Source organism: Gymnodraco acuticeps, unplaced genomic scaffold, assembly GCF_902827175.1.
Source record: "Gymnodraco acuticeps unplaced genomic scaffold, fGymAcu1.1, whole genome shotgun sequence".
Lineage (NCBI taxonomy): Eukaryota > Metazoa > Chordata > Actinopteri > Perciformes > Bathydraconidae > Gymnodraco > Gymnodraco acuticeps.
Window position 1 is genome coordinate 1,498,633 of NW_022990125.1, and position 11,412 is coordinate 1,510,044.

The 11,412-nt window shown below is 38.3% G+C and overlaps 1 protein-coding gene across 1 annotated transcript; it reads right to left on the reverse strand.

Annotated features, from left to right (window-relative positions):
* Positions 1 to 3,876: 3,876 nt before the first annotated feature.
* Positions 3,877 to 9,333, reverse strand: grsf1 (G-rich RNA sequence binding factor 1). Its single transcript, XM_034216612.1, has 10 exons — positions 8,842 to 9,333; positions 8,469 to 8,613; positions 8,018 to 8,173; positions 7,604 to 7,738; positions 6,805 to 6,943; positions 6,042 to 6,175; positions 4,911 to 4,981; positions 4,671 to 4,806; positions 4,202 to 4,247; positions 3,877 to 4,002 (listed from the first exon to the last, which is right to left on the reverse strand). The coding sequence occupies exons 1-10, from the start codon at positions 9,049 to 9,051 to the stop codon at positions 3,999 to 4,001; spliced, it is 1,176 nt and encodes a 391-aa protein (XP_034072503.1). The 5' UTR covers positions 9,052 to 9,333; the 3' UTR covers positions 3,877 to 3,998.
* Between the last annotated feature and the right edge of the window lie 2,079 nt (positions 9,334 to 11,412).

The following is an 11,412-nucleotide window of genomic DNA, read 5'->3' on the forward strand; positions in this document are numbered from 1 at the left end:
GTACCAGTTGTCAAGAGAAGGGATATCCACTTTGAGCCATTTTCCAGGTATTGCTTTTTTTGCTGCAACAGTAAGAATTCCAAATAATTGTTTTGAAGTTTGTGGGGATTGAATGTACGAGCCCAAATAGAAATTCGTCCCAGTTTAAAGGGATTTTTTTCCTGTAGTACTATTTCAATTTCTATATGGATCTTTTGCCAAAAAGTTACTATTAAAAGGGCAAGCTCAAAACAAATGGTAGTGATGTGCTAACTGAGAACCACATTTCCTCCAGCAGCTGGGGGGCCCGAGATGATGTGATGACTGAGCAGGGCTGAAAAAGTACCTGCTCAGCATCTTCCAAGTAAACATTCTGTAGGTGCCTGAGCTCGAGATCTTCCATTGAAAAGTGCAGTAATTTGTCCAGACTTCCTCAGGGATGGTTTTTTTTTTGTTTCATTTTTCCCAAATCAAGATCATGTGAGCACCATCTTAATATCTTCATTTCCTCCAGCAAGTCACTCCTGGTAAGGACCCTTAACCATCATTTTAAGGAGAGGTTGATCCAGCGGTTATCTTTTTCCAGTAAGTTTTTAACATGTCTTTTATCCCCACCAGCAGAACAAGCTTCTTAATTGGGCTGATGTATAGTAGTCCTTCAAGCAGGGCAGCGCTACTCCTCCCTTGTTTTTTGCTAGTTGAAGAGTACAGAATCGAATCCTTGGTTTCTTCCCTTGCCAGATGTACCTTGATATGGTTTTATCCCATTCGTTAAACTGCTTGTCTGTGATTTCAATTGGTAGATTCTGGAAAAGGTATAAGAGTCTAGGTAGGATGTTCATTTTCACTGATTCTATTCGAGATTCAAAGCTCAGCACTGGGATCACGTTCCATCTATTTATGTCTTCTATTTTCTGACTTAGAGGGTTGAAATGTAGTGTATACAATTCCTCTGAATCTTTAGAGATGCTTACATCCAGATATTTTAAGTGGTTCAGATCCCAATTAAGATCAATGAGTGAGTTTATATGTTTGCTTGGCTTGTAATTAAAGCTCAGTATGTGGGTTTTTGTTATATTGAGTTTGGACCCTGAGACAGAACTATAAGTATCCAAAAAAGTCAGTAAACTCAAGAATGATTCATCTGCGTTTGACAGGTATATTAATATATCATCAGCAAATAATGATAATTTATGTTCCTGACCATATACTTGTATACCGGTAATATTGTTATTTTGAGTAACCCCCAAACTCAGAGCTTCGATATAAATTGCGAATAACAGACGGCTAAATGGACATCCCTGTCGTGTCCCTCTCTCAAGGTAGAAATAATTTGATATGGCTCCATTTATTTGTATTCTTGCATAAGGGTTGTCGTCCAGTGCTTAAACCGTATTAATAAAGATTTTGTGAAAGCCAAACTTTTCAAGAACTTGGTATAGGAATTATACTATGTATAATACTTGTTTCAGGGTCTTTTATTTTATAAATTGTGTTTTCTACCTGTTCTTTTAGTTTGTAAGCCAATAGTTTTGCTGATTTACCTCCTACCTCATAACTTTGTTTTTTTTTAATGTGGTTTGAGAGGATTTCATGGAGTTTTTTTATCTATTTCCATTTTAGTTTTTGTATTTAGGGTTTTCTTATGTATATTTTCTAGATGTTTTAGTTCTGTTTGAAGCTGATTTGTTTTCTCTTTTCTTTGCTTATTTATGTTTGAGGAGTATCCAATTATTTTTCCTCTTAGGACAGCTTTGCATGCATCCCACAAGATTATTGGGGACACTTCTCCATTATCATTATCGTTCAGATAATCTTTTATATCGGTCCTGATTTGAGGCCTAATTTGGTTAAGAATTCCTGTGTTCAGTCTCCAGATTGTGCTTTTCCTTTCTAGTCCTAGATTTAATGCCATGGAGACCGGGGCATGGTCCGATAAGTCCATGGTCCCTATACTGCAATTTTGAACCCTATAAAAATCTTTCTGATACATAAACAGATAATCAAGCCTTGAATATACTGAGTGTGGTTGTGAGTAAAAGGTAATATCTTTCGTAGACGGATTTAGGTCTCGCCATATATCCGAGAGCCCTAGGTCTCCCAAGATCAATTTAATGTTCTTGGTAATTTTTTTCCCTCCTAAGGAAAGGGGTTTTGATGTATCTAAAGTTGGGTTAAGTCTAACATTGAAATCTCCCCCACAAATTAGAATTCCTTGGGCCTCCAATGTTATTATTTCAAAAATGTGTTTGTAAAATGGCCATTCAGATCCCGGGGGGGCATATACATTCAGGAGGGTAACTAAAGTACCCTCCAAATAAGTACATATCTCCCATCTTTGTCCTTTTTTTCATATGTGCATTCAAAATGTAATTTACTGGAGATTAAGATTGTTATGCCCCTCCTAGATCCCTTTCTGTAAGAGGATGAATATGGACTGAAGTTCCACTTTAAGTTTTTGGTGTTCCTGTTCTGTTAGATGAGTCTCTTGAAGGAGGGCTATTTCTGCTCCATCTCTTTTTAATTTTGACATTACTTTATTCCTTTTAATTGGATTTCCCAGACCGTTCACATTGTATGTAATTACTTTAATTGACCCTTTACTTTGCATGGTGATTATTTGCCTTTATTTTAAATCCATGAGTTCCTACATTTAAATCATTTCACACATCCCCTGTTGTATATATATAACATTAATAAAATCCAAAAAAAGTATAACAAAATAATATCCACAAACATAAGTGACACTGACTTCCAGATTTAAGGCCACATATTGGGCCTTGGAGTGTGGAGGGAAAGTCTCTTCCTCTTAGAGATGGAAGGGGGCCCTCTTCAGCCCTTAAGCTGATACAATGGTCCATAGAATACAGAGAGTAGCAAACCGACCCAACATTTGGCTCACATGTGCCCGTGGTATAAGCCTTCTATTCAATTTGGTCTCAACCTTTGGGTAGGGAGAAAAATAGTAAAGGCAAGGAAAAAATAATAGTCTCAGTTACCTCAAAATAGCCGTATTATTGATGTTTCTTTTTAACCAAGATATTCAGAAAGGAGCATCCATTAAAGAGGGCATTTATGAAACATAGGCTACTTATCAGATATCCCGATGTCGAAAGCTTCAAAGCCGTTCCTTGAAATGTTGCTTGGAGCTCGGGTGTAGTTGATCTCCTCGCTTTCTGCTGGGTCCCCAGGTCAGCCGGTTAATCTGGTCCAGTAGCTAGCTCGGATTTGTTAGGACAGTCACTGTTATCCCTCTCTTCACCGTGTCTGCTGTTGCCTCCTCAGCCGAGTTGTCCTTTGGTTTTTCAAGACATTATCAGTGTGCATGGTGCTCTTTGTTGCTTTGAGCTATTTTGTATAGATTTATTTAAATTTTTAGAATAGATAAAAAGCTCTTAGGTTAAAGTGGATGACTGTTAACAACAAGTTATCTTTGGTTCACCGACACAATTTTGACAAGATGTATCTGCAATTAGTTTTACCATTCAAATCAACCTTTTTATTTCTGATCGAAACACAAATCACTTTAGATGCTAGTTTTTGTAAAGCATAAGCACTTTCTGTAAATGTATTACATAATTGGATGTTATCTTAAAGGTGAATCAACTAGCGCATGGTGCCTAATATGCCAAGAATCATGCTGCTATTTTCATTGCTTAATACAATGGTGGTGGTCAAATGTGAAATAGGTTATACTATAAGGGGAGGCCCGTTTGGTTAATTGCTTCATAAGTTTAGGGGATATTGAAACATCAGATTTAGAGTAAAAGTGTCCACAATTTTGCAAATTGTATTGACAAGAATAATGAAATGGTTTGGTTTCACTACACCTTCAAAGCAGATTAGCATGCATCATTATGGAGGAGTTGAAGAAAAACTCAGCTGAATCTCACACGGTTCCAGTTACAAACTTATTTTTATTTTGACACAAGGAATGTTTCTTGTTTGAAGTCCAAGTAGGGTTGAACATAAATACAATAGTCCTGTGTATGTGTGTTTTTTGGCATCTGGGACGGCATTCACCTGCAGGAGACGGTACAATATGTCAAACCACATCCGGAGTTGAAAAGTATAGCAGAGATTAAGCAAGGTAAAACAAGTGAATTCACATTTAAATATTAGAATATCAAATAATAAACTGTCTTTTAGAAATTAAGAAATGCAGCAGATTTTTTTCAAGTTGGAATTTGAAACGTTGTGGACCTAATTCAGTGTTTCTCACCTTAAATAGTCATTAGAGTTCAGGAATAACTCCATGTATCTTTCTCCTAAAAATCAAAGAAGGTTCAAATGTTCAGTTAAACCCGCAGTGACACAAACACAACTGTGATTATTATATCATTTTTTTATATTGTAACAAATAATGTTGTAGCAGACCAGTAAAACTGGGGATTGTAGTAAAGATCACATCCAATCACATTTAAGATGCTTCAACCATAACATACATAGAAGATGTTGTTGACTGTTTGCTTTATCTAAAATGATAACGTACATTAAAAAATATACGGAACTGTTAAGAATACCAAGGCATTGTACGAGGATAAATAATAAGTTATGGACATTATTTCCATCATGGTGACTTAAAAAAAAAAACTGTATAAAAAAACTTGCTATAACATCCTGACAAATGAAAGTAAATAACAAACACCATACAGTATCTACACCAGCACCAGCTGTCCCTCCGTTCTCACCTATGTAATTTCTGTCTCTGGACATGGCGCTCATGGCGTCCTGGTGGTTGCTGAAGTAAATTTCGGCATCTCCATTCGGCCGCCCTTCAGGAGTGCACTCAATGGTGATTTTAGACACAACTAGAGGACTGAAGAACTGCGGGAGAAAAACATACCCATAAAATATCAAATCACATGAGGATTGACCTTTAATAAAACAAGACCACCATCTTCAACTTCTCAGAGTTATTTAGTTTTTACCTCAACAACGTCTTCTGCAGACACGTTTTGAGGAAGTCCTCTCATGTGGATGTAGTGGCCCTGAGGGGATCCTGATGGAGCATATATAAACAGATTACACCAGTAAATACAAAATAAATCATTTACCACAAAAAAAGCCAACATACATTTATTATCTTTAATAAGCCACCACTTAAAAACAGCTAAAGAGATAATCACTGTTTAAAAGAAAGCGGTCAAAGTGTCCGGTCAAAATAATTTCCCCTTAGCGCAAATCGCATCAGTTGCACAACTTGCGCCATTTATGTGACAGACAAGAATAGTCAATTCTAATGTCTAACACTTAATGTGCAGAAAGAGATGTCCTGTGTGGGTTGATTGTGCGTTGATCTGTTGGTAATGCCTCGGGGTTCCGGTGGGCATGTAAACAAATGCATAATGCTGCGCTATACTTTGTGGCCTTACCCGGTTGCATAGCGACACTTATTGTTTAGGTGTCTGTTAATAAGCAGGTAGTCCTATCATTAGCTAGAACTAGCTGGATCTGATCGTTATGGACATAAACGCGAGTGAAGTCTAATCTGACGGGAGAGAGAGATCAGCTGCTTCTGACGAGTCGATACGCAGCTCTGCATAATCACATGCAGCGGTGAGCGGAACAAAACACACACTTCAGGTTAGAATATCACACATAGCTATTTTAATTACCTCTCAAACTACCTAAACTAGTTATAGATATGTTTAGTTTTACTGTCGGGTCACTCATTACTGATCCGCGAGCTGCATGATACTGACGGGCTGTCAGGAGGGGGAGAGCGCTCCGTTTTATTATTCCCGTGTTATTATTTCCGTGTTATTATTCCCGTGTTATTATAAATTACTGTTCACTTTTGAATAGTTAATCTACTATAATTAGTTTGTTTAATATCGAATCATATCAAGACCTTTGACCGGCACCTTTCACATTTTGTCCGGAAGATTTCAACTTTAACGGACATGTTGACCGGCGAAAAAATATTCTAACGGGAACTCTAGTATTACCACAGTTTAGGTTGTGTGAATTGTGTTAGTGTAATAGAAAAATACATTGTAAATAAGCTGCTGATTAAGTGCATCTAGTGTTTAAGCTACCGTGCCGTAAGAAGCCCTCACCTTGTCTGTCCCATGAGTCAGAGGCCTTCCTCCTGTTTGTGGACCGAGTGCTGGTCTGAGGAGAGACTGAATTACTCTTCCCGACCCAACTGGAGCAGTTCCTGCCAGCACTGCTGGGAAACACCTCGATGTATCTGCAAATCGAACAACAGGGGGTGAGCATATCCCTTGTGCCTCACTAGGTTGATTGCTTTTTAGCATTGTGCCTGTGTTAATTAAACATTCTGGCAGAGGTGAGTTTCCCCTCCCTCCCTTTTCCCCTGTATTTTGGATGTTCAATGTCAGATTCCTGTATTAAGTGTCTCCGTTGAGAACCACAGTTTTTGATCCCTTGTCCATTAAAACATGAAATCCTTCATTTTATTATTACATTGTTTTTCAATCTAAAGCGGTACCTCTAAAATTGTAGTTTCTTACCATTTTCTGCCAGAAACAGTTCTCATGTTTGGGGCAACAGTGTCTTTATTAAACAAACTTGCATTAAAAAGGCTCTAGATTCTGAAAATAAATAAATATTTGGTATTTAGTAGTTAAGAAATGTAACTCAGTGAAGGTGGAAAAATATCATTAATATTAACTATATCTATGGCAGTTTTTTTTATTACCCTATCCAACACATTGTTGTACTGAGAGGTACTATTCTTTTTAAACGTTGAGGTTTAACAAGGGTTAAAGGAGTTTTCTGGTATTTGCACAGTAACACCAGCGGCTGTCAGTTGGAAGTGAACAGATTACGGGTGGTATGAGCGCAGCAGCATCCTACCTTTCTCCAATGAGCTCTCTGTCTTTCTGCAGAGCTTCCTCAGCTGCTTCTTTAGAGGAAAATTGCACTAAGGCCTCTCCAGAAGGTTTCCCTTTGTGGTTTTGGATGAAGGTGATCCCACTCCTCACTATTTCCAAACCTGAGGGACGCAAAGACACTGAATGAAATATTTGGCATTTAAGAAAAATACCTTTTTTCAAATATAGATAATGTTTTCCTTTATCGTTCTACCTTTGAAATATAAAAACCTTTTTCCTTTTATCACATCACATATGTAACTTAACTAGACTTCACAACACTCTGGGATTCTTAGACATGTTTGGATCAAACAATAATAGGCAGCCACCACAGGATAAAAACGTTTACAACTCTTATTATGCTATTATACTGATACAATAGTTTAGCCTAATATTTTGTCTGATTTAAATCACAATAAATATAAATGCTAACAGAAAAAGAAAGCAGGCCCATTTAAGTTTAAGCTTTTTGTATCCGTCCGCGAGCATGACGCCATCCACGATCGATTAACTACCCCTCCTGTACCTGTTCGCTTCAGATCTGTGGGAAACACTGAGTCCAACTTTTTGTGCCCACCCAAAACCCTCTTTTTAAGCTAGTGCTCTGCTCACATAGATAGAAAATAGATTCGGAGAATGAAACCCTCTTTAAAAATTCACACATACATTCACACAGTGAAATGTGACCTCTGCATTTAACCCATCCTAGTACTAGGAGCAGTGGGCAGCCATTGTGCAGCGCCCTGGGAATGCCATATCTCCAGAAAATGAGAGAAGTTCACCTGAAAAAAATTGGACAATGTCGTCCGCGGTGGAGATGTAGGGGAGACCTCTGATATACACGACTCCTTCATCAGATGGACCTTGGACGGCTTTCTTCAGGATTTGTTCAGCTTGGCTTCTACTCACTTCATACACTGAAAACCCAGCAAGCAGGACATGAGCATCCGTCTGTATATTACATGCGTTAATAAGCCAATTTTTCAAATGAATTCTAGTTTAAAACATTTCGGACAACTCTTACTTGATAAAAAAAGCCCAATAACTTATTTGCATAACAAGATTGAAATACACACTTCTGATTTCCCCTAACCCCTCTGGACACCCATGATGACTGCTACATGTTCCTGCTCCAGCATGTCAAAATGTCCCCTCAGCATGTGGTTTTTGACCTGTAAGAATACAATGAGACGAACCTTCCACATATCGCGAGCCGAGGTACTGTCGGTCCTTCTCCAGAGCTTTTCTGACATCGTCTTCGTGCTCCATCTGGATGAAGGCCTCTCCTGACTGCCTCCCTCTACTATCCATAGTGAGATGGATCCCCTTCTCCCCGTCAAGGATCCTACACTCTAAAACACGGTAAACGTACTTTATTAGTATTTACTATCTCTCACAACCTTACTTTTTAACCATTATCATTCGTTGTATGCTGAGTTGTTATGTTAGACAATAAGGAGGACAACAGGCGTAATCATTTTATAGCACAGTGAACAATAAGGATTTTAACTTGAGAACCATGTTTATGGTATTGATACGTGATATTAGAGTTATGATCAAAATAAAGGTCCTGAAAAAAGTGTCCCCGCCACTTTCTAACAAAGTGACGCCCTTGTTTGTGACAGTCGTTTTTTGACTTCTGCTCACCTGAGAAAAACTGCAGGAGGTCCTGCACTGAGCACGCCCAGGGGAGCCCTTTGACCTCCATGACGTACACCTCCTTCTTCTCTGGCTCTGGTTCCGGCTGATATGGCGTCAGCGGAGGGTATTCATCTTCCAGCGGTTGTCCTGCCTGAAAAAAATATGGAAAAGTCAGTTGCACATCATCAGCCATATGAAACCAACAGATAAACTACAATCACTTGAAGAGGTATGCTGTGGATGTATCAATCTGAAATGGACCATTCTGCATAGGCTACTGAGTATAAACGCTAGCATTTCACTTGAGTGGGGTTGATGCAGTTCGACTAGAGTAGGACTTTGAATGCAGGAATGCTAATTCCCTGTGTAAGAGACTCACCTTGGTACAGAAGCGGTACTGGCTGGTTCTCACTGCGAGCTGCAGCGGACAGACTGCCCGGGTTGTGGATGTCCATGTCGGCTGTGAAGTGAAGCCGGACCCGGCTGACAACACGCTACTGCTGCGTCTTGTTGTGATGCATGTCGGTAACTTTCTTACTGCGACACACCGCTGCAGTAAACACAACAGAAACTTACTGTTCTGTGACATGTTAGCAGAGCCTATCCGGGTTTCAGGTCAGGTGTTTTAGAATAAAATAAGTAGATGTAACTAGCCGTTTTACGTTAATTTCTATTTTATTTGTGACCAGCTAGATTCGCTATCGGTTTAGACTGACTCACGTGGGGTTAGTCAAGGGCATATTTTAAGAGATGGAACGGTGCTAACAGTGAAATCCTTTATACTTCCGGTGAACCTTTCACAAAAAACGTCGAATGACCATATAAAATAGCATTCTAATTTTTATCACCTCAAAGAGCGATTGATTTTAAACTCATATGGAGCATTTTATAAATTATCAATATCAAAAGTCACCACCAGGCTCACTGGATTATTATTTGAATTTAGAAACGTCTAAACACTAACTAGAATTATAATACAAACGTTACAATAATGGCCATTAAAGTCCCTTCATTTTAATTTGTAGGCTGTATAGGAACAGCTGATCGTACAAACTTCTGCAAATTTGTCAACCGTCTATTCCCTCAAGTACTTCCGGTCTTTCACTGTGCTCTTGGTAAAGTCTCCTGTATGCTGCCACCTACAGGTCAGGATGCCAAAAATCCTCATTTTGGTGGTTATTCCGGTGGTGCAGATTCTGATTAATGATGTGAAATATAAACAACCCAGACTTTAGTTACACCTGAGTAAAATTCAGGGAAAGGTGATTGTCAAGTGCCAACAATCAGGCGAGATATTTTATAGTTGGTGCTTGAGAAGACTAAACATTTATCTGCAGATCTCTATAAAGTATATTCATTCATCGTTATTCTCTACTAATAGTTAATTGAAAACTGTATATAATTGCTATTTTGCACATCCCTTTCAACATTTCAAGATTTTCTAAGGTTTATTGACATATCATATACACAACTACGGTGTAGTTATGCAATGACTGAAAAACCTGGGTCGCAGGTTCCTCAACAGTGCATTACAATACATCTATCAAGTGTGTATACCTCCACCATTAAACTGTCATATTCTGCACATTTTCTTATACTATCTACATACATCTTATAAGAGTATAATACATGTGTATAATATCAGTTAAAATAAGTGCTTCAACATAGTTAACATTGCTGGAGGTATACACACATATTGATAGATGTCTTGTAATGCACTGTTGAGGAACCTGCGACCCAAGTTTGTCATTCATTGCATAACTACACCGTAGTTGTGTATAATATGATATGTCAATAAACCTTAGAAAATCTTGAAATCTTGAAAGGGATGTGCAAAATAGCCATAATATACAGTCTTTAATTAACTATTACTAGAGAATAACGAGTAATGAATATACTTTATAGGGATCCTATTAATATCTAATAATACAATTATAAAATGGAATAACGTGCTTTAACCACTAGGTGTCCCTTTATATCAGCTGTGCACCGTTATGGTGTAAATACAGCCTATCTACCAATTGGATCAAATATAAAAGTCAGCCAAATTAGTATTGATACTGCAAGGAGACGTATTGTGTGAAAAGAAATGTAAGATGTTGTTTAATGGCTGATATATTTATGATCCACGTCACGTATTCAGTTTTGGCGGCAGTTATTCCTGTTTGTCTAAAAGTCTTCTCAGCAGGGCTCTATAAATAGAGAACTACGGGAGATAATATGTAATTCAGCCGAACCGTCTATTACAATGCCGTTTCAAAGAGAAAAGCAAGCACACTCGGAATAAAGTATTATTTTTAAAAAATGTTTTCGGATTTCACATCGCATAAACACCATTTCCCAACGTGCATTGCGGCTAAACCATCCAATCACCGAGCTGAGGATCTTGCCTACGTCTGTTTCCGGTATTTGTTTGTGACGATGTGAGATGTGAGATGTGAGACTGGGCTGGAGAATTGCACAGGGGAAAATAACGTATCTATGCCACAATTTTAAATGCGGATTTTGTTAAACTAATACGTTTGCGCTGTGGACCAACACTATAAATTGACGGGGAAGGGGGTAGCAATAAAGATAACACCATTAAACAGTTACACAACATAACAGAAATCATATCGATAGCAGCGTCCCTAGCAACCACCTTGGTAACAATGAAAACGTTGAATGGACACAATTTCCTGTAGTAATCTTCGTAATAACTAGCAAACTAAAGATCATGTACATCCACTGCACACATAATCTGAAATAACAACTCATATTTCTCGCATCAAATGACATCAAAACGCATTTTAATGGCCAAACTAACCTTAAAACAGGGTTGCCAACTTTGGGTACCTGGCTGGAGTGAGATTTTGATATCATGGGTTTAATTACACATATGCGCACTAAATGACTGCTATCGTGTCAGCAGCGGGACCTTAGCATATATATAGCATGCATATACAATATA